Below are 24,205 nucleotides of genomic sequence, written 5' to 3' on the forward strand. Positions count from 1 at the left end.
GAACCCTAAGATCCCAATTATCAGAGCTGGAAGAGGCCGGAAAGATTGCTGTAATCCCACTTGGAGATTATATAGCGCAATTACAGGGACCTAGATTTAGAACTGAATGGGAACCCCAAAGGTCATCTACTATAAACCTAATACCAGGTAGCTAGGTGGCTCCTTAAACATAGCATTGGACCTGGAGCTGGAAAGACTCAACTTCAAATCCTACCTCAGACACCTCTGAGCTATATGACCCTGGATAAGTCATTTAAGAACACAGAGGTTAAATGATTGCTGCCTGCCTCAGTTTCCTTATCTGTAAAGTGGGGATACTGATAGCATCTTACTCCCACGGTTGTAGTGAGGACCAAATTAGAAAACATTTATAAAGTTCTGTGTAAACTTTCAATTGCTATGACAGCTGCTTATGATTGTTACTGAAAGAGAGCTTAGACCTGGGGTCTGAGAAGAGGATTCCAGGGGTCTTTGAACTCAGATGGGAGAAAATACTATCTTGATTTTTCCTGAAGTCTAAGGAGGATTTAGTATTTGTTTTCTTTTGTTTGTTTGTTTTGTTTTGTTTTGTTTTTAGTGAGGCAATTGGGGTTAAATGACTTGCCCAGGGTCACACAGCTAGGAAGTGTTAAGTGACTGAGGCCGGATTTGAACTCAAGTACTCCTGAATCCAGGGCTGGTGCTCTATTCACTGCGCCACCTAGCTGCCCCATTTGTTTTCAATTATGAAATATAGGCAATAACATGTAGAGATCTGTACACTTCACCAGAGGCCAAAGGCGTCCAGGACACAAAAAGAGTTTACATCCTCTGTCTTAGAGGCTGTTGAGATCAACCTTTTTATTTTACAGACGAGGAAACTGAGGTTCAGAAGGTCAGGTGAGTTGTTCATTATGACTAGTAGATATCTGAAGTGGGATTTCAACCCAAGTCTTCATGGCTCCAAGTCTGGTGCTCTGTCCAGATAAGCAAACTGAGGCCTGGAGAAGTCACGAGATGTGCCCTAAGATGACTGGGGACCAGAGATGGGAACTGACTCACTCCAGGTCCCAGAATGCATCAGGGACAGAGTGGGTCACAGGACTTGAAAGGTGGTCCAGACTCCCGTCCTCTTTATACAGATGAAGAAATTGAGGTGAGGCTCAGGTCACATATGTTGCAGTGATCAGAGGTGGGATTTGAATCCAGGTCCCTTAATTCCTAGGCCAGTGCTCTTTATGCTACCTCTAAAAGATGGAGGTAGGGGCTGGACTCCAAGACACCATGTGCATAACCATTGACAGCGGTGTTGGAAGGCCTGGCCACAGGAGGCTGGCCAAAGAGGTCAGGTCCTCATGGTGGCTGCCTTCTCCAGGAGGCCTTGCTGGGTGGGACCTCCTCTATCCGCACCCAGCTCCTCTGCCTTTCACCATTAGTCTATGACCACCCCCGGCCCCTGCACATGCACAGCCCCCACCCCTTGCTCCCTCTGTTTCCTGCACATGAACCCTGTCTCTGAGCATCTCCACCTCCCACCTCCCACAGGTCCCAGCATAGGGTCAGGCATGAGGTAAGCATTCTTCTCTATAAAGCCTTGGTGACAACAAAGCAGAGAAGCCTGGGCTGAAAGCTGGTGAACTGGGCACTGCTAACATGGGCTGAGAGACGGATTGTGGGATTTATAGCTAGAAAGAACATTAGGGATCCTCCAGTCCAACCCAGCCCTTTACTGCCCATGTGACCTTGGGTAAACTGGGCCTTGATGACTTCATCTTTAAAATGGGGGGCCAGACTAGATGAACTCTAAAGTTCCTTCCAGCTCAGATCTGGGATCCTATGATGAATGGAAAAGGGCGCAGACAAGAAGCACTCAAGTTAAGAAGATACCAATAGACTGCAATCAGCCCTGGTGGAGGGACTGCCCATGCCAGGGAGCTTATAGAACTCCCAGTCTCCAAGACTGAACGGCACGCCTTCCCTCCTTTGATGCCCCCCTGACCCCTAAAACAAAGCTCGGCTCTTACGTGGGGTTGCTGCACCGTCTCTCCGAACTCTGCACGCCCACGCCACAGCTTCGGGAGCAGCTTGACCAGGAGCTCCAGCCGGCCCAGGCACCATCCACAGCGTCGGGCCGGAAGCCCACAGACACGCACTCCCCATTGAAACACCACTGCCGAGAGGCACAGAGAAGGGGCACGTGTGAGCATGAGGAGTTGGAGAAGCGGTATCTCCAAGGGGAGGAAAGAGGGATTATTTCTACACCCAACTGTTCAGGCCCAATTTTTCTCAGTCTGGGGATTAATGATAAGACTGGTGCTTGAGTAAAACAATTTACAACAAATAATGTAAAGAAAAACAAGACCAAAACCCTTCAGAACTCTGAGACCTTATCTCTTGGGGGAGAGGTGGTGGACTAGGGAGCAGAATGGGGCATATGCTGTCAGAGATGGCCAATGTAATGATTTGTTTTTCTTAAACTATACTAACTTGTTACAAGGGAGGGTTCTGTTGGGGTTGGGAGTAAGTAGAAAGTTATAGCTACTTTTTAAAATAAAAGAATGGAAATAAAACAGTTTTTAGATTTTCTTTTAAAGAAAAAAAGGTAAAATTAGAGCAGAGCCAGACAGAGCAATTCTGTCCCTTGGGCCAAGATCCACTGGGGGAGGCCAACGCAGACTTCATTGGGGGTGGAGGGGATGGTGTCCAGGCAAAAACCTCATCCCTGGTGATACTAGTCTCCTCTATGGCACTCTTAGCGTTATAGAGATCCTGGAACCGAAGGTCAGAAGGGGTGAGGCCACCCCACAGAGTGAGAGAGTAAGGCGGAGTCAGGGGGTCTTGGAGGTTTTCACTTAGGGATATAGTCAGCTGGGGAAAGAACCTATCATAATTAAATGTCCTTGCCGATTTAAAGTCAGTTGTTTCTACCTACAAGTCAAGTGCTCTCAGTGGCCTTTAAATTGTGGCCCTCCAGGATAAAGGCCCGATTGCCCCACCCTCGGTATAGCCCTGGTCCCAACTCTGCCACAGACAAGTCAAGTCTCTCCTTTGTTGGGCCTGAAAAATGAAGAGTTTGGGCTAGATCACCTCTGAGGATTCTCCCTGCTCTGACTGTTTAAGACCCTGCTGGCGCTTAGCTTCTGGACAAGAGGCTTGGGTGAGGCCCTTGTTACCGAATAGTGAAGCTCCAGAGGCCTTGGTTACTTGGCGGCTTCCCCTCTGTGTCAATGGGCGTGTTGTCCCCCTATCTGTCTCTAGGGATTTCTCGTGGCCTGGGCCCTGTGGCACGTGACCTGAGGTCTGGAGCACAGAGAATGTGGAGAGGCTGGCTAATGAGAGGCAGTGCAGTACTTGGGGTCAAGCAGAACTGGGTTTAAATCTTTGGTTTGCGCTTCCTAGCCAAGTACACCTCAGGGTACTGAGTCCCTCCATTTCTCTGGGGCAGTTTCTTCATCCATAAGAGGAATGAGCTGGACAGGATGACCTTAAAGGTCCCTTCAAGACCTTCACTTATCCAGTGATGACTGCATCACATGGGCAGTGGCACCTCCGTCCTTACCTGGACCCTCTGGGTCATCCCAGCTCACGTGGCTGGGGCTGGGTCAGGGGTCATTGGGTGCTGAAATCCCCAGACTTGTGGCCTCTTAGGGGAGTTTCTCCCCTCCAATCGTGCAGTCTGCTGTTTGACTTGGCAGACCAGTACTGGGCAGGTTTGACTCAATCTTAAGCTCCGGGCCGGAAGGCAGCTCTTGGGCATACATGGTATCTATGAAAAGCTGTCAGCGCTGTCTGATGGGATGGTAGGGATGGGAACAGGGAGCTGGTAGGGGCATTTGAAGTGGCTGGCCAGCATCCCAGGCTGAGTGTGGGGGTAATGGGGAACAATGGTGGGTGGCCCCATGGGTGGGGGAGGATGTCTCTCATAGCTCTGTGGGCAGGGCAGGCGGAGATGCCCTGAGAACAAAGAGCAGTGGGGTGGACTCCCATATGGATCCTGGTTGCCCCGGGGGAAAAAGGTGAAGGCAACTGAAGGTGTTAAATGGGTAGATGCAGTGTCAGAGAAGTCGGTGACACTGGGGGCAGTGCTGGTGGGAGGGAGACAGGAGACTGGAGGTAGATGAAACAGGTGGGTGGGTGTCAGTTATGGGACAGAAGGGGGAAGCAGGAAGCCCACCACACACACACACACACACACACACACACGGAGTTAGTGGAGAAAAAGAAAATTAACATGTGAATCAGCGCACTGCAGATAAGCAGCACAGAGAGAAGGGGCACACGTGAGCAGAGAGGAGCTAGCAGAGGCCACATCTCCTGGGAGAACATTCTAGAGAGAAGGGCAAGCGTGACTGTCAATAGCCACTTGTTTTTTCTCAGGCAAGGAATTCATTAAAAACAGGGTTGGTGCTTGGGAAATGAAGGCGTAGGGAAGGACAATTTGCACAATGCGCATAATAGCATAGGGAAAACACGACTGCTTCATTGCCAAACGGTGGTGCCGCCTTCTACTCAGCAGAGAAGGTGCAAGATGGCACTTGGGTGAGAGGTGCACGGATGAGACGGGGCCCTTTCAGAAGTGGCCAGTGGGACGATCTGTTTTAATTTAACTAGAAGGTACTCATCGCAAGGAATGTCCTATTCTATTGGGGTGGGGAGGGGGGTATGCGTGTATTTCCAAACCTCTACCTTCCATCTATTTCCAACCTCTGACACAGGTTTCTCATGGTACCAAGGACCCAGTCATCATCTGACCCTTTGGATTAAGGCACACGCTAGGCCTTTATTCACACATATGAGTTCGTTCTTAGAGTCTTTTCTACCAGGCTGAGATCAGGTCGAGGACACGGGTACTCAGAAGTGAGGCCAGGCTTGGGTCAGAGGTCTTGTGCCACGAAGGACTGCAATAAGGCGCAGCCACCGGGGAAGAATGCTACCTTTTTCCTCAGCCCCGTAATATTTCCAGGGAATGTTCTCCAAATCCTTCCCTTTTCCTCTAAGAGGATGGATGAGGAAGGCCTTTCTGTCAAAGGCCTCCACCCTGGAGCAATAGAGGGGAGGCTGGAGGACCCTCCGCGTTAGTCCCATGAATGGTGGCAATGACCTCTGGACTCATTACCCTGTGACCCTTCTTCCTTGGCTGATTGGGCAAAGCTTCCTCTGCATCCTAGATCCAGAGCTGGGCCACCCCACCCCTGAAGCCCTGACACAGGCCACCCGCCAACCCTGAGGCCCTCCCACGTGACTCAGGCCACTAAGGCCCTCCCACTCGACGCAGTCCACACCACCCTTTCTTCCATACAAGGGCACCTGCCCTTGTCCCCCTACCTTGTTCTCCCCACATCGGGTGCCATCCACCGCAGCGTCCAGCTTGGAGTGACAGGTGGTCCCCACCGAACACCACAGGGTATTGCAGACATTCTGTGGAGGACAAGCCAGGCTAGGAGGCGGCTCAGGTGCAGGTCCCACCAGAGTGGCCCGGCATGTATTGGACTGCTCTCCTTCTTCCTCTCTTCTAATGGTCCGTCATTCAAGCCCAGATCAAGGCTCTTCTTCTCCAGAAAGGCTCCCCTGCCCGCTTCCACCCTCCTGAGTCTGTCTCCCTCCATTGATAGTATCACAATTGCCATTGAGTTTTTAAGGGATATGTGGCCACCACTCTTGTCAGCAGACTGGGGGCTCCTGAGGGCAGGGACTGTCTCTTTTCTTTGCTTTTTTTTTTTTTTGCCTCTGTGCATCTACTGCACTTAGCACAGTGCCGGAACACAGTTTGTTGATGTATCTAATAAGTCTTATTCCCTTATCTAGACCAGAGCTCTCCAAGGGAAGGGAACGAGTCTTCCGTAGCTCCCTGACAGGAGAGCTGAGTAGAGGGCACATGGAATACAAATAGACGGATGAATCATAGGATTCTGGAGCCAACATGTCCTTAGAAGGCATCAAATCCAACCCTAGGACCCACTGAATCCAACCCCCTTGCTTCCCAGGAAAGGACACTGGGGCTGACAGAGAGGAAGTGACTTCGCTCAAGGTCACAGAGACACGTCCAAATGACTTATGGGAGGGCATGGACCTAGAGAGGAGATTTTTATGGCAAATGGGGAAAAGCCAGGATTCTAAGGCCAGCTTTTGGATTCCAAATATGGAGTTCTCTTTCCATTATCCCATGATTCTTCTCCTCTTTCCCTTCTATCACCCATCCCTAATCTCTTCATGGATGGGTAATGGTGGGACCAGCCTGATCAAAAGTACCTGATGAACAAGTAAGCATCAGAACATTCAGGAGAGGGTCACTAAGGACAGTGTTTTCTTACCCAACTCTCACTCTCCCCCCCCATCTCCTTCCCACCCCCCACTTACTTCAAGAATGAGTCACAAACTAGGTATGGCCTGTTTTGTATCACCTACTGAGCTAAGAATTCTTTTTCTATTTTAAATATAAGAAAACTTTATTTAAAAATTAAAAAAACTTAGTGGTGGGCTGGTCCCCCAAATCGCTAGGTCCTCCTGCAGTTTACATCACCTGCTGAGAACCTGAAACATGGTTGCCTTCACCTTGAAACCTCTTTTAGATTCTTGCTCAGAATGTTTTAACAAGCTGAAGGAAATTTCAGTAAGAGATTAGTGAAAATAAAAAACTATAATTTTCTTCCTAAGGTCACAGAAAATAGGGTCCATGACCCCAGGTAGAGAACACCAGTTCTAGATAAAAGTTTAGAGCAGAATCAGATTTAGATCGTGCCATTTCAAGGAGGCTCCCAGTGCTTCCTTAGCCCCTTCAGAACCTCCCTTTGCTGACCCAGGCTCCTCCTTGGTCTGTGCCCAGCTGCTTTCAGAACCCCCGGCCCCCGATTCCCTGCTGACTGAGAGTCGGTCTGGCTTACGTCCATGTCATCACAGAAGGTGGAATAGGCCCCGTACTGGAGTCGGCATTGGTGGCTCACATCATACAGCACACCAGGTGGGACGATGGGGAAGTCAATCACATCGTTAGCGGGTGGGTCGTCCAGGCACAGGCCCCATCCTCGGCTGAAAAGAAGGGAAGCAGCAGGTTAGAGGCAGAGGGAAAGGAGTCAGCTCCCCAGATGGTGTTTGGGGCCCCTTCTTACTCTAGCCTCTGGACCAGAGACCCAACTGAGGCATGGCAACTGCAGAATACACAGACCTAGAGAACCTTATTACCTGGATGGCTTTCTGGTGTGAAATAAAGCGCGCGTTGCCCGCTGGGTGTCACCTAGGTGGTAGTGGGCAGGTGGAGGGGAAGGGCGGGCCATGAGCCCCATCCAGAGGATGGGCGCTGCCCGTTGGCCCATTATCCAACCAAAGAGAGTGCTCGGCTTGTGGACACTCATCCTTGTGGCCTGACATGCCAGGTACTGACCACCTGAGAAAGCTAGAAAGTGGCTGTCCCCAGCCCTGTGAATCACACAGGCCAATGGCCACTGTCAAGAATGCCGTACTCCCCTGTAGGACCCCTTCCCCTCCCAATGGTTCTGACTCCTTTCTGTATGGTTTGAAATGGTTATCCAGAACTAGCCTGCTCTTAGTGGAACCTGGGAGCTTATAAAAGCCCAACAGCGAATCCAAATCTGCCCTGCAGGTCAAGGCTGGCCACCTCTGCCAGCTCCCCCAACAAACTCCCTGCCATGGCCAGACTGGACAGGCTCCTGATGGCGCCCCAGAATGGGGGTCCTCACAGGCCGGGACCCTTTCATGTTTGTCTGAATCCCCAGCCCCTAGGAGAGTGTGAGCCCTTTGGGATCCCCTGTGCTTAACCTTACCTCTCACATTGTTTTCCCCCTTATACCAGATGGATTTAATTGCATGCAAGAAGCCAGGAACACTATTGTTCATTTTGGGGTAAAAAAAAACACTTATTCTACTATTATCTGTAGATAAGCACTTTCTTACCCAATATTAGATCTGTAGAGGATGGGATTTCTAATTCTAAAATGCTCCCCCTAACAAAACACACCATTGGGAGCTGTCATTTTTATATTTCTCTGTTAGTTTCCATTCAAATTTTACTTGTGTAAACTTAATGTGAATTAGAACCTGAAAATCTACCTTGTCAATCACCTCCACAAAATGTGATCACGGGGCCCTCTTTGGCCATTGCTTAAAGTTACAGTCTGATTTTAGAGTCCAGTCTGGCTGACTTGTTTCAGTCACACAAAAACCTTAAGGAAGAGATATACAACAATCATTGTTTCTCGACCCAAAGAGGAGCAAGGGACACTTTGTCATATGTTAAATCAATAAATGCTTATTGACTGACTGGCTATATACCACGGCCTTGCTTCGAAACACTCCCCTCTCCTGACTCCAAATGTGCCTGTCTCCACATATAGAAATCCTACCCCTCCTTTAAAACAATGACCAACTCATTTCTAGAGGAATTTGATGTTTACAAAACAGCCAGCTAGCATTTATTAAACACCAACTGTGTACTGTGCACTGTACTAAGCCAGAGAGGGAAAAACACATGTTTTGAAAACTTCTCAAAAAAATCTGCTAGGATGTTGAAGACACCACAGACTGTGACCTGGGAAGCCCAGAAAAAGAAGTTCAGTATTTCATTAATCTCACCTTCTACTCCCCTGTGCCCCCACTCTAATTTCCTTCCCCAGCTTGGAAGACACTTTGGCAAGAATTCCCTTGGCTCCCAGTGGAGTCCAAATGGAGATATGGGGACAAAGCCAGAGGGACTCTGACCCTGCCCTAACCCTGGCACGCAGTAGGTACTTAATAAATGCTAATAATAAGTGCTGACTGAGCTCCCTCATTTCCTGCGCTTCCCTGGAAAAGATCCAGTCTGTGTGGCAAACAGAGAAGTGGGAGATTGGGAAGTCAAGCAATGAAACTCATTGATGCAGCCTTCCAAGGACCCTAATACCCAACAAACACCAAGGCTGGTTACCTGAGAGTTCCAATGCCTGCTGTTTACTTTGTTTCAGATAACAAAGAAATAAAGCAAGCCCATCATCTGCAAGAGTCCTGGCAATGCCAAACTCTCTAGCTGGACACGACAGATCAAAGGGTATAGTCTCAAGGGTGGCCACAGCCTCACCAAGCACTAGTTGGTTCCTACTCTATAGGTCCCCCACTTCTTCCCTCCCCACTTCACACAAACCTCAGGTGCTCAAGGTCACAAAGCTAGTAAGAATCTAAGGTTGGATTTGAACTCATTTCATCCTTACTCCTGTCCAGAGAGGTTAAGCCCAAAGGTCACATAAAAGCTACCATCTGTTGTGGTATCAGGTCACCTTTCCTTATTTGTAAAATAGAAAGAATAATATTACCTATATAGCACAAGGTTGCTGTGACCATCAATGAGACAATATGTATAAAGTGTTTTACAAACCCTGAAGTGTTCTATAAAGGCTAGCTATTATTACTATTAAAGGCCAAAAAAGAAGAGAAAAAAATCTGAAAAATTGATGACTACATTGCAGAGGTCTGCAACGTACCTCCCACCTTTGGAAAGAAGTGGGCTGGGGAGTGGGGCTATCTCCTCATCTCTCTTCTTTGGGGCCAGGCTCCTTCTTTGTAATTTTGCAACATTTGCTTTTGGGTGCTTTGGCAGGGTTCTTTCCATTTATATTCGATTTTAGTCATCATTTACATAATTTTCTTCGCTCTCCTTCCTTCACTCTGCATCAGTTCAAATAGATCTTCCCATTCTTCTCTGTCTCCATCTTATGCATCATTTCTTTTTTTAAAAATTAATAAAGTATTTTATTTTTTTCCGTTACATGTAAAGATAGTTCTCAACTTTTGTTTATACAAGCTTTACGATTTCAGATTTTTCTCCCTCCCTCCCCTCCCTCCCCCCTCCCCTAGACAGTAGGTAATTTGATATAGGTTATATATATGCATCATTTCTTAACAGCACAATAGGATTCCATCGTACCCATTAGTTTAGCCATTCCCCAGTCACACAGTACATTTTCTAAACTGATCTACAGGGGCAGGGTGCCTAGAAGAGGGGAAGATGGCCATGTTCCACCATCATGAATGCATGTCTAGTTTGATTTGGGGTGGGGGATCCCACAAAGCAGGGGATCCCCTTTCTAAGTTGCAATTTCACCATGACCTCGCCCCATAATCCACCATGTAGGATCCTGGAGTCAGAGCTGGAAAGGCCTCTCCACATTTCACCCAAGAGGGAGCTGAGAGGTTAAGTCCCAAGGTCCCCTAGAGCCACAACTGGAAACCCAGTGCTCTGCCCCTCCCCCTACCACACACACTGCAGGCCCTGACTCCTTCTTTCTCCTCCCAATTTTATTTTTGTCAGTTCCTTCCTTTAATTCTTGAAACGTGTTTGTTCCCCACTTTATTGTCTTGGGAAAAGTCTCCTTTGTTTCTAAGGCTCCTATTCATGATGGTTCATGGCCGTAATGTCTTTTTTCCTTTATTGTGTTATTCTTTTTCCTTGATTTATTAGAGATTTTTAAAGGCTCTTTGGAAGATTTCTGATGTGTGAGGGAGGCAAATTCTCTCTTGTGACCTCTCAGCTCCGCAGTCTGGCCACACTTTTATGAGAACAGGGGACAAGGACCTACAGAACTTGAGGACATGAGCTCTCTGTTCCTGGGATGGGCGATGGGTGTGGCTGAGGGCAGGGCTGAGCGGCTCCAGCCGAGCACACAGTGCCCTGCCCTTTCACATGACAGTGCCCCATTGATCCGCCTCCCCCCCTGCCACAGGGCCTGACTATTTCTGTGATGATGAAGGGGTGGCTGTCTGGTCTCCATCCAGAGATGCACGTAATAAGATTGGGGTGCTGAGGCATGCGCCAGCTCCCCACCCATAGCAATCCTGGCTTCCTGGGAGCCGGTATTCAGGGCTTCCAGGCGTGCTCCCTTACTGGGAAAACTCAACCCTTGTATCAGTGACACCATCAGCCCCGGGCATCCAAGGACCCCAAGCAACTCCATGGACTCTGCAGAGATCGTTAAGAACCCACCAACTTGGGGCAGCCAGGTGGTGCAGTGGATAAAGCACCGGCCTTGGATTCAGGAGGACCTGAGTTCAAATCCGGCCTCAGACACTTGACACTTACTAGCTGTGTGACTCTGGGCAAGTCACTTAACCCTCAATGCCCCACAACAAAAGGAAAAAACCCACTAGCTCATGTCACTTTACAAGCTCGGAGCCAGCCTGGCATAGTGAACTTGTAGCCAGCAAGACTTAAGTTCAAATCCTACCTCAGACATTAACTAACTGTGTGACCACAGGCAAGTCACTTAATCTCTTGATTTCACTCAGTTTCTTCATCTGTAAATAGGCCTCTTAAGTCCCTTCTAACTTTAAAACTAGGCCTGGCTCATGCTGCTGGGGACAAAGAGACCTGGATATGCTTTGAGCAGCTGCTGCTGCTTCTCAGAGGTCTCCGTGAAGCACAGATTCAGAGATTGTAAGTGCTGGAAAGGATCTCCAAGATCACTTGGTCCGACCCTCCACTGGATAGATTCCAAAACTGAGACTGGTATAAACATGGATTACCCAAAATATCACAGGTGGTAAATGGCAGAACACACTCGAACCCAGGACTCTTGCTCTTTCCACAGGCTCCCCAACAACCGGCTTTTTGCCATCCCTCTCCTCACTGGGCAGCTAAGTAGGACTCATACTTCAAAGTCAAGCTGACATTGGACCTCCTCTGGGAAGCCTTCCCAGATTACATCTGCCCACACTGACCAACCCCTTCTCAGAACTCCTGAATACTACCTAGTACGCTGCTTGGTCAAACACTGCCTGCTTGTGCTCTTCAAACATTCACCTGTGCAGGTCTGTACTGCTCAACTTGAATGTAAGCCTCCTGAGGACAGGCCCTCTGCCCTTACCAGTACCAAGTACAGGGACAGATACACTCAGAGCTCACAGAATCCCAGGCAGAGAGGCCAAGTGGCATCACAGTAAGAATGCTGGCCCAAGAGCCAAGAAGACCTGGGTTCTAATCTCACATCCAAGCCATAGCAGCTGGGTGACCTTGGGCAAGTGCCTTGAAGGCTCTGAGCCACAGCATTGCCATCTATAAAATGGGCCTAATGATGCCCATAGTAACTACCTGTAGGGCTATTATGAGTATGTGTATATATGTGTATGCATGTATGTATACACTTATGATAGCTATAAACACACATGTTATATGTGTGCACAGGTATTATGTGTGGCTATATACATGATGTTATATGCACATGCATGTTTGTGTACGTCGATATAAATATACAATCACCATAAACATGTTATACATGTGTATGAGCATATAACAGATATCTGCATATTTTATATGCAATATGCAAATCTGTAATCCATATTTTAGATACAATGTTTTAATATATATAAATGTAGAGATATGCACATATCTAACATTTTTAAAACTATAAAGAGCCATAAAAACATCAACTATAATTACTTTGAAAGTAGCTGTGGCTAAGTGAATAGAGAGCTGACCCAGGAAGACCTGGGTGCAAGTCACCTTTGATGCCTGCAAGCTGTGTGACTGTAGGCAAGTCACTTCCCCTCTTCCTGCCCTAGGCAACTAACTCTCTTTCTAAGGCTGTAAGATGCAGGGGTTGGGGGTCGGGGGTGGGCTTGGCTTATCTACATTGGTTCAAGACAGTTTCCTTATGGGGAATTCCTTATACCAATACAATCACAGCTGGTTCAACATTTTTAATTATAAATTATAGTATTAGAAATAATAATACTATATATAATACAGTACTATATAATATACTATATAATAGTAGTATTATTTATAATAAGTAGAAACATAAACTAGTAAAATCTCTATCTTCCCCTAATGTTCAGTTTATGAGCTATTTCCTATACAAGGATTATCCTGCCCTCCCCCCTCACGCCAGCTGCTAGTGCCTCCCCAAGCAGAGATTACTCTGTACATGTTTTATTCTTCTTGGTGATCACATTGTTTCCCCAGTGGAACGTGAGCTCCTTGAGAATGGATTCAATTACATCTTTGTATCCCCAACATTTGGTACTATGCCTGCTGCACAGCAGGTGATTAACAACTTCCTTATTAAAATTAATTATTGGGGCAGCTAGGTGGTGTAGTGGATAAAGCACTGGCCCTGGATTCAGGAGGACCTGGGTTCAAATATAGCCTCAGACACTTGACACTCACTAGCTGTGTGACCCTGGGCAAATCACTTAACCCCTATTGCCCTGTGGGGGGACAAATTAATTATTACAAAGCATCAACAGAGTAGGGGAGGGAGGGAGAGAGTTTGGAACTCAAACATTTTTAAATGAATGTTAAAAATTATTTTCATATATAATTGGGAAAAATAAAACATTATTAAAGTAAAAAAAAAGAATGAGCTTATTGAGGGTAGGACCTTTCTGCCTTTCTTTGTATGCTGAGCACTTTGTGCAGTACCTGGCACATAGTAAGCACTTAATAAATGCTAGTTGACTGACTGACTGATCGACCATGTAGGTCCATCACCTGAAGCATACAAGGCTCTCCTGTGCTTGCACCAATCCATCTGGCTGACTTCCTCTCACTTCCTCTCTCCACAAAGGTATTGGGGGAGTCCTGGTAAAAATACTTTGCTGAAATGCAGATATGTCTATGATACCCCCTGATCTACTCTGTCTAATGACTGAGAAACTGAGAATGCTGAGGAGAAAAGCAGAGTCCTGAAAGGATGTTCTTAGCGGGTAGGTGGCTGTCCAGAAGCTGTTAGGTAAGTTTCCTTCCCTGCCACCCCAGAATCTTCCCTGACTTCATAAGCAGCTATGAAATGATCCTTTGGGGGGGGGAGGGGTTAAGTGACTTGCCCAGGGTGACACAGCTAGGACGTGTCAAGTATCTGAGGCCACATTTGAACTCAAGGTCTCCTGACTCCAGGGCCAGTACTCTATCCACTGCTCCATCTAGCTGCCCCTGAGATGTTCCTTTAATGCCGATGATCATTGTCTGTTGTGGGGAAGTGGAGACCACACCTCTGTGGAATAAAGTATGGTGTATACACAAAACAGAGGGAGGAAAGACTAGGGAGTTTGAGTTGTGGGAGGCAGGGATGAAGGTGGTGTGACCACCAGAGAGAGGAGAGACAACAGTGAGACTAAGAAGTGAATTAGAGTGAGTGAGCGTATGTTCTCCAGGAAATCCTGTGTTCCAGATGTTGTCATGGCAGCTGATGAGTGAGCCTGGATCCGGGGAAGGGGAGGTGTGAGACCTGAGCCCATATCCCGGCTGGCCCCTCACTACCTGTATATTCTTGGGGTAAGACAAAAGGCAGCAGGAGATGATGGATGAAAAACTAGCCCTGGAGCCCGGAGAACGGCCCTCTCTCGGTGACACTGGGCAGGTCACTCGCCTCTCCTCACCCTCAGACAGCTTTCTCAGGTTGTAAATTGCCCAGCAGGTACTGATCTCCATGGTTTGAAGACGTTTCCTTACACCATTGAAATTACAAGTCCGATCCAGAAAAAACAGTCCCCTTAAAAGCAACTTCAGACAAGTCACTTGATTTTTCTGGGCTTGTTTCTTGCTGTAGAAAAGGAGGGAATTAGATATACATTCTCTAGGATACCTGCTGGCTTGAAATCTAGAATCGAGAAACGAGAGTTGGAGCCAGGGCTGCTGGCTCCCAGTTCAGGGCTCTCTTCTACACACACCACCTTGCCCAGAATTACTCCATAAATGGTGCTCACAAAGGCTTCTCCCCTTCTGAGAAACCTGGAGGTAGCCCCCAGGGATAAAAAGCAAAGATTAGGAATCTTCCCATCTCTCCTTCCCAACCGGAAGCAATAAGAGTCTCCCCTGGGCTATAAAATGTTTTGCTTCAGTGATGCTAAAACAGCCCTGTGGTTGACCACTGGTCCCTTCAGCTCCGTTTGTTTTCCCCGACTCCATCTGCTTCTCAGATTTCCTCTTCCCAACCCCTTTGAGCTTCAGCTGGTTTCTACAGCAACCTTCTAAACAGACATCTAGGTTAATGCATTTTTTAGTCACTGACATCTTGAGTCTCGAAGAAGGAAAAAAACCACACACACACAAACCTAAACTTGCTGTTTGTTTCAAAGCCTTCTTAGGTTTGGGGAAAGAGATTGCCCCTGAGGGTGGTCTCCTAATCCCTTCCCTCTTCCCCCCACAAAAACACAGACTCTCCATCAGCAAATGTGCTGGGAAAGTCTGGGGGGCTATGGGACCATCCCAGAGTGGAGCCTCTCCCTGTATTCTTCTAATAAAGAGAATGACCTCATAAGCACTGTCCGAACAGGCAGGTTCACTGAGCCCAAGGGCCCAGACTCATTCCAGACCATAGGCTTTGGGAACAGCTGCTCTTTCTTCAGCTTAGCAAAGGAGCCAAAGGTCCAAAGACACGCAGAGAGGATGATGCCTAAGAGAAGAATCCATCACAGCTGACATTTACGAAGCATCTTATGGTTTATGAAGCACTCAAACAGCCAGGCGGTGGTTTAGTCAGAGTGCCATGCTTGGGGTCAGGCTAATCTGAGTTCAAATCCTGCTTAGGAACTTTGTAGCCCTATGTAAGTCATATGACTTAGATTTACAGCAGGAAGGGATCTCAGGTGCCATCTAGTCCAACCCTGTCACTTTATAGATGCGGGTCCAGAGAGATGGTTAATTGTTCTAGGCTGCACAAGGGGTAAGCAGGAGAGCTAGGATTCGAACTCAAATCTCCCAACTCCATGTGTAGCCTTCTTTTCCCAGTAACACACTGCACTGAACCTCAATGAGCCCATTTCCTCATCTGTGATCTCAGTCCATTAGATCGTCAGCTCCTTGAGAGCCCTTCCTGTATACCCAGAACTTAGCACCATGCCTGGCATACAGTAGACGCTTAATAAATATCTGTTAGAGCAGATTTTTGCTTTTCTTTGTATCACAGGTGCTTGGCACAGTGCCTGAAATGTAATTAAAACAATCAATGAACTCAGAGTTCAAATCCAGCCTCAGACACAACACTTACTAGCTGTGTGACTCTGGACAAGTCACTTAACTCCAATTGCCTCACTAAAAAACAAACAAACAAAAAAAAAACAAAACCAAATACTAACTCACTTTATCTTCACAACAACCTCTTAAGGAAGTTAGATCAGAGTTTTGCCTTTGCCTGTATTCTCAGCACTGGGACACAGTAAGTGTTTAATAAATGCCTCGTTTAACCCGCTGACTATAAAATGGGAATAATAAGTGCAAAAGAGAACGAGGGGCAGCTAGGTGGCGCAGTGGATAGAGCACCAGCCCTGGAGTCAGGAGTACCTGAGTTCAGATCTGGCCTCAGACACAACACTTGCTAGGTATGTGATCCTGGGCAAGTCACTTAACCCCAACTGCCTCACCAAAAAAAAAAAGAAAGAGAGAGAGAGAGAGAACGAGATTGTGTATATATGTGTGTGTGTGTACGTACACATACATTTGCATGCATGCATGTATATGGCATTTTGCAAACCTTAAAATGCCATAAAAGTGTTCATTTTTATGCATTATCTCATTTCATCCTCACAATATCCTTGTGAGGCAGATGCAGCAGGTTTTATTCCACTCATTTCACAGATAAGCATCAAAGCTGAATATAAAGATATAATTCTCTCCACCCCCCCATCTTATGGTCTTTTATATCCAGGGTCACACAGCTTGTAAGTAGAATTTGAACTCGGGTCTTCCTGAGCTTATAAGAAGCAGTTTAATGCAAAGCTGGGGTTTTCTCCCCATAATTCTATAAAGTACACAGTACCAGCATTATCCCCAGTTAATCGGTGGGAAGACTGAGGCTTGAGTTGCTCACGGTCACAGCTGTTAAGTAAGTGGTGGAACCGCATCAAGACCCAGGTCTCCTAACGGCGTCAACATTCTTTCCACTACATTGCTCAGTCTGCAAATGAATACCAGTGAATACCAGGGCTTTAAAAAAAAAACCTCTGGGAGTTCAGACCACTTCCTAATGTTTCCCTGGTTGTTGCACCAAGTCCCTGCCCAGTTCTAGCTTGGTGGGACTCAAAGCATCAGGGGCTGGGGTGACCTTGGAGATGCACCAGACTCGGACCTGATGAAAACCTCTGAAGGCTCTAGAAGACTTGGCTAGTCAGACTGAAGGTGTTTTGGAATGTGTATGTATGTGTGTGTACATATATTATTATTATTTTTACCACCGTCCTCACTAAGAGGACTCCTGCCCCACTGCACAAGACTGACATCCTGTGGCCATAACCAGTTATCTAGAGGGTCAAAGGGGATAGTTGACTGTCTTAAATGGTCCCATAAAACTTCAGATTGAGGAATTGTCAAAGAGGGAAAAAAATTTTTTTAAAAATGTGTTTCCATATGTTTTCAGATACTATCAGTTCTTTCTCTGTAGATGGCTTGCCATTTTCTTAAGTCCTCTGACAATTCCTCAATCTGAAGTTTGGGGTTTTTTTTTGACTGTTTTCTCTTACAACGTAGCTCATGTGGGAATGTTTTCCATGACTACTCATGTATAACTTATTTTTGAAATGCTTGAATTCTAGTGGGCGGGGGTGAGAATGGAGGAGGAAGAGAAGTTGGAACACAAATTAAAATAAAATTGATGTTAAAATCTGTTTTTACATATATTTTAGAAAATAAAATTCTATTCAATAAAAAAAAATTTAAAAAGGGGTAGCTAGGTGGCACAGTGGATAGAACACTGGCCCTGGAGTCAGGAGGACCTGAGTTCAAATCCAGCCTCAGACACTTGACACATACTAGTTGTGTGACGCTGGGCAAGTCACTTAACCCTCATTGCCCTGCAAAAAACAAAACAAAAACAACAACAAAAAAAGACTTAATAACAGGTTTATATATTTAATACAGTTTATGCATTTAATTATGGGTTATAGATGGGTTGTAATCTTTGTGATACAGTGGATAGAGTACTGGGCCTGGGGTCAGGGAAGACCTGAGCTCAAATCCAGAACTAGAAACTTACTAGCTGTGTAACCCTGGGAAAGTCCCCTAACCTCTGTCGGCCTCAGTTTCCTCAACTATAAATGGGGATGATGACAATAACAATAAACTTCCTTACAAGGTTGTTGTGAAGATAAAGTAAGTTAGTATTTGTTTTTTTTTTGTTTTTTTGTTTGTTTGTTTTTTTTTTTAGTGAGGCAATTGGAGTTAAGTGACTTGCCCAGGGTCACACAGCTAGTACGTGTTGTATCTGAGGCCGGATTTGAACTCAGGTACTCCTGACTCCAGGGCTGGTGCTCTATCCACTGTGCCACCTAGCTGCCCTGAGTTAGTATTTGTTAAGTATTTAGCACACATTTAAATGTTAATGTAAATGCGAGCTAGCATTCACTGAGATCACAAATTCTTGACAACTGGACATAATAATAATAGTAATAAATATCTCTATAGTATTTACTATGTGCCCACGTGCTAAGCCCTTTACAGTTATTCCATTGTACCCTGGGAGGTAGAGGTCCTTGGGGCTAAGAGATATCACTACCTCTGGGACTCGGGATCCTCCATTTCCTAATCCTTCTGTGCTTTCTCAATCTCCCTGGGCCTCTGTAAAATGAAAGGGTTAGGCCGGATCACCTCTAAGGCCCCTTTCAGTTCTAGATGTGGGATCCTCTGATTTCCAGGATCTCCATCACAGAAGACTTTCCAGGCATAAACATAAGCAAAGTGGAGCACACACAGATGTGCAAGCAAGGCTATCCATGGGTCTGGGCCACAGGAGGCTGCATCTGGCTTTTATTCTACTTCCAGTCAAGGCTAATTTAGGAACAGCAGCCCTGAGGTCCTGGCAGCCCTCCCTTCCATCCACCAATGACCACCCTCAGAGGAGGAGGGAGGCTGGTGCCCACACTAGGCTGGTGGCAGCAGCTGCTGCCTTCCCTCCCCCACAGCTCCCGGCTTTGCTTTCCTGACTGCAGGAATGTGATAGACACTCCTTTTGATTCCCATTCTCGTTTTGTATTGATCTTTCTAAAACACTGTATAAGGCCGACCTTAGTCTAGGAGCCCCAGTTGAATATTTCTTTGCTGACTTAGAATTCCAAAGGACCTCAGGATCATCGTGAAGGACCAGAATTCTCAGTTAGATTGTAAATTCCTTGAGGACAGGGATTGTCTTTTGCCTCTCTTTGTATCCCTAGTGCTTAGCACAATGCCTGACACATAGTAGGTTCTTTAATAAATGTTTTCTGACTGCCTGGCTGGGTAGGTTTGGTCAAAGAGCCAAAGATTACACTGATGGCCAGCAATTTATCTGTAACTTAAAAATCTTAGGGTCACACAGCTAGTGTGTGACCAGAGGGACTGGAACCCATACCTCTTCTTGCTACATCTGTCCTGGGAGGCTGGCTTTGGAAAAACTGCTGGATTTCAGCTTTTTTCCCCTTAGATTCCCTTCAAAGCCACCTGACTATGGCATACTGATTCCAGTTAACTGAAGCTTCTAGCAGGCTAGTGTCCAGATATTTGAAATTTCGTTACAATGAGAATTCCTTCAGTTTGTTTCCAAGACACTTCTTACCACTTTCACACGGTTAATCTTACTGTGAAATTTGCCACAACCCTGTGAGGAATGTATGACTGGTATTGACGTATCTATAGGGTGGGCCAAAAGTCATGAAGGTATCTGATGTTTTAATAATTTTTTGAAAATTATTTTTTATGTCATATATTTGCCATATATGATGCCATGGTATTGTTAATTAAAAACAAAAATGTTATTAAATATTGAAACCCCTTCATGCTTTTTGGCCTACCCTGTATTATGGGAGGGCAACCAGGTGATGCAGTGGATAGAGCACACAGCCTGGAGTCAGGAAAACCTGAGCTGAAATATTACCTCAGACAATTTCTAGCTGCGTGACCCTGGGCAAGTCACTTAACCCTATTTGGCTCAGTTTCTTCATCTGTAAACTGGAAAAGGAAATGGCAAACCACTCCAGTATCTTTGTCAAGAAAACCTGAATAGGGTCACAAAGAGTCAGACATGACTAAAATGACTGAACTACAACAAAAAAAATTAGTTACCTGGTTGAAATCTGTTCTTTTCACTGGGCCTCAGTTTCTCCATCTATGACATGAAGAGATTGAACTGGACACCTGCTACGTCCCTTCCAGTCATGACCTTTTATGAGTCTATGTGGGTGCACAATGGGTGAAATAAAATTTCTACATGACACCACCAGCAGCAGAGACCTCCTGAAGATCTCGGGGTCCCAAAAGTCTCTTCCAAGAAGAGCTAAGACATTTAAAACAATGCTGGGAGATACCAGAACATATGTGACTGTGGAAGGCAAATAAAAGGAGTCCTTTGGGGTAGGGTCATGCAGATAAAGAGGCCCAGATGGAGAAATCTTTGTGCCATTGGATCTTTAAGAGAGCACCATGAAAGAGACAAGACAGAGAGTATTGTACCCACTCTTGAGCCTCAAAAATAAGATTATTCTTGGGTTAAAAAAATCAACTGTTGGGGCAGCTAGGTGGCACAGTGGATAGAGCATGGCCCTGATACCGAAGGGACCTGAGTTCAAATCCAGCCTCAGAGACTTAACACTTACCTAGCTGTGTGACCCTAGGCAAGTCACTTAACCCCAATTGCCTCACCGAAAGAAAGAAAGATCAACTGTCCCTGTACAAGGGAATGGCATAATGTGGTTAGACAACACCCTTGGGTAAAAAAACGCTAGTGTGTGCGGGTGGGGTGGCTTAGGTGGGGACTGCCAGCTCACTGTGAGTCAATGGTATAACATGGAACCCCCCCACCCCCAGCCAAATGTGGGACCTTAGCTCACATTAATAGGAACATGGTGTCCTAGGGGGAGGGAGAGAAGGGTCCCACCATCCCTCTGCTCTGGCCAGGCCACAGAAGGGAAGATAACAGTCAAGTTCTGAGTGCCATATTTTAGGAAGAAAGTGAATACTGGCCAAGCTGGGAAGACGTCCAGGATGGTGATGGGACTAGAAATGATATGGAAGACCTGGTGGAGTTTAGAGCCAGAAGGGAACTCTGAGGTCATTAAGTTCAACTTCCTAGTTTACAGATGAGGAACGGTGGTCCGAAGGGGTGACTTTACCCAGGGTAAAACAGGCAATGTCAGGGGTGGGATTTGAACCTGAGTCCTGGGACCCAGTACTGTTTCCACCATACCACAGTAGCAGTCATGACCCGTGTCTTCTGAGATCTCAAGGGCTGCCAAGGGGAAGGATTAGACTTATTTCATTTGACCCTAAAGGGTAGAATGAGAAGTGATGAGAAATTTGAGCTTGAGGTAAGGAGAACATCCAATGGGGCTGCCTGGGAGATGAGTGAGGTCCCCATCGTTGGGGCTCTCCAAGTGGAAGCTGCCCACCTGTTGGGGATGCAGTGGAGGGGTCTCCTGCAGGGCAGGGATTGGGGGACTTTGGAGATACCTTCCAGCTATGAGGGTTCCCATCATTCAGGAAGATTTCCACCTAGTTCTGATGCCCAGATCAAGGCTCCTTCTCTTAGGTCAAGCTTTAGTTTGGCATTTGTGGTTGATTTAGGGGAATTTCTGAATCAAGCAGGCAATCCAAGGACACAGGACCAACAGAACCAGATGTAATGAGCACACCCTCCCCACCCTCCACCCCACTCTCTATCACTAGGGCACAGTGTGTCCTTGTGTGACTGAGCCATGCAAGGTCATTACAAGGGACCCCGTTTCTCCTTTCTGGAGTTGCCAGTCCTATGGGCATTGAGGGCTTGAAATCCCTTTGTATAACTCCACATAGGAGAGGCAACAGGCTGGATCCAGTGGGGTCAGGCTCAAATAGAAATGGGTGGTCACTAAAACTGAACAGAAGGATCTCAGGTAACATAGTGATTTAGAAAACCACACATTGACATTATCTGTGTTTTATTGTATTATGTTAAATATTTCCCAAGTACAATATAATTTGGTTCGGGCAGCCCTCAGGACCATGGTGGATCAGGATTGTACTGGGCCTGAGGCATGTTTGACACCCCTGGAGTGGTGTACATGCAGCTGGGCTGGGAATCAGGAAGTCTTGGGTTTCAAATTCTGATTGCCTAATGTCCCAGGAAATTCTCTAAGACAAGTTACTGACCCACCCAGAAGTAGGACTGCTCAGACTGAAAGTTTGTTCCACTGATGAAATCGCAGGGGGAAACATAAATCCCTAACTTTTGTTGGTAGTTGAGAGAGTGCAGGGTCTTAAGTCAGGAAGACCTGAGTTCTAATATGACTTGGATAATCACTAGCTCTGTGACCCTAGGCAAGTCACTTCACCCTGTTTGCCTCAGTTTCCTCATCTGTAAAATGAGGAGAAGGAAATGGTGAACCACTCCAGTCTCTTTGCAAGAAAACCCCAAATTGGGTCAGACACAGAGTCTGACATGACTGAACATCTTTTGTATTTACTTATCCTTCAGTGGAATCTAAGTTCCTCGAAGGAAGGGGGTGAATTAGTTTCTTTGGGGTCTCGGTTCTCTTTAGCCTAGAAAAATGCCTTGTTCTCCCTCCTCTCCACAACTGCTGAAGCCTCGTTCCTACAGCACAGGTCAGATCACGTCACCTTTTCCCCACCCCTCACTCAATAAAGCCCAGTGGCTCCTATTACAAACTGCTCTCTTTGGCATTTAAGACATTCTCAACCTGGCTCCAGCGGACCTTCCAGCCTCATTAAACACTACTCCCCTTTACACACTTTGACTTTTTGTTGTTCCTTTTACACGACATTCATCTCTGGCCTCTGCGCCTTTGCATGGGCTGTCCCCCCTGCCTGGAACACCATCCTTCCACACCTCTGCCTCTCCGAATCCCTCCTTTCTTTCAAAGCTCAGCTCCAATAGTATCTCCTACATGAGATCGGTCCTGCTCCTCCCAGATACTCTCACCTAGAAATTGCCTTGTGTTTATGTTGGATGTATCTTAAGTGGCAAAGGGACACTGGTTGCCTCAGAGTGAGGAAGCTTCTTGTGCCAATGAAATCACAGGGCGTGTCCAAAACACTTCTCATACAGACTTAGATGTGACCCTATCACCTTCCTAGGCAGAATACAAGCTTCCCCCGGGGCAGGCAAGGGGTCATTTTTGGATTCCTCCAGGCACCCCCACCAGTACAATGTTGGGGATTTATTTTGTGCATGTTGTCTTTATCTGTGAACATATTGTCTCCCTGGCTAGACTGTAAGCTCGTTGAGAGCAGGGATTGTTGCACTGCCTTGCACATAGAAGCCTCATGGTGAGGGTTAACTGACTACTTGATAGATACTTCTCAATGACTGCACATAGTAGGTGCTTCCTGTGACCACAGAACTGAATTTTTGTTCAGTATCTCTTATAGCTGGTAACAACGGGAAGTGAGCTGGTCCAAGGTCATGCAGGCAGGGGTCAGCCAGGGCTCTATGCTCCACTCTGGATATGTCAGCCCGGCCAGACATGGAACCATATTGTGGGCACAGGAGAGACCCTCCTCCAAGGAGATGAAGAGAAGGCCTGTGCCCAGTGGGCTGGATAAACGTTGGGCTGAGTCAGCTGAATGCCTGGCACGGGGGAGCCAGCTACCACTTTCCTCCCCCAGTCTCAGAGGCCCAGCAGAGGGTTTGGGGAGGCAAGCTGGCAAGCGCTTGGTAACTGGAGCCCAGACCCTTCACCTAAATGACCCAGGTAATTGTCTTGGTGGCAGTCTCAGGAGGCCCAGAGTCAGAGAGGGAGAGGGGGTGGGTGTGCTATAAAGACTGGGGAAACCAGGCCCCAGGCTGCCATTCTCTGCCATCCAAACACTGATTCAACTCCATACAGGTGAAGTATTTGCCCACCGCTGTCTTGAGGTCTCTTCCCTTCTGGCGCTTGGGGGCTGCATGTGCTGGAGGGAGGGCCCAGGCTTCCCACGGAGAGGCACCATAAATTATAAACAACCACTCAGGCTCTAGGGGAGTGCAGGTTGACCAGATGCCAAGGATCCTGGGAGCTTACGACCCAAGCTCGAGCCCTATTCTCAGCATCTATGTCCCCCAACCCCCCACCATCTCTGGGAACAGGCTCCTCCTGTTTCCTGGGTCCTTTCAGCCAGGAGGAAGACACTAAAAAAGACCTGGGGGAAGGGAAAGGAATGAGCATTTATATAGCACCTACATATGACAGACACTTTAAAATATATAATTACACAATAACTCTGCCATGCATGTGCTATATTTATCCCCATTTTTTCAGCTGAAGAGAAACTGAGCAGACAGAGGGGATAAATGATTTGCCAGGATCA

The 24,205-nt window shown here is 46.8% G+C and overlaps 1 protein-coding gene across 1 annotated transcript in view; it reads right to left on the reverse strand.

Moving 5' to 3' along the window:
• Positions 1-24,205, reverse strand: part of ADAMTS7 (ADAM metallopeptidase with thrombospondin type 1 motif 7) — a 168,948-nt gene that overhangs the window by 68,173 nt on the left and 76,570 nt on the right. The window contains exons 9-11 of the mRNA XM_043985901.1: positions 6,861-7,005; positions 5,305-5,397; positions 2,004-2,149 (exon numbers count right to left, since the gene is read on the reverse strand). Of these exons, the coding sequence (XP_043841836.1) occupies positions 2,004-2,149; positions 5,305-5,397; positions 6,861-7,005 (384 nt within the window). The remainder of the gene's footprint in view (positions 1-2,003; positions 2,150-5,304; positions 5,398-6,860; positions 7,006-24,205) is intronic.

The sequence above is a fragment of the Dromiciops gliroides genome, chromosome 2 (genome assembly GCF_019393635.1).
Source record: "Dromiciops gliroides isolate mDroGli1 chromosome 2, mDroGli1.pri, whole genome shotgun sequence".
Classification (NCBI taxonomy): Eukaryota; Metazoa; Chordata; class Mammalia; order Microbiotheria; family Microbiotheriidae; genus Dromiciops; species Dromiciops gliroides.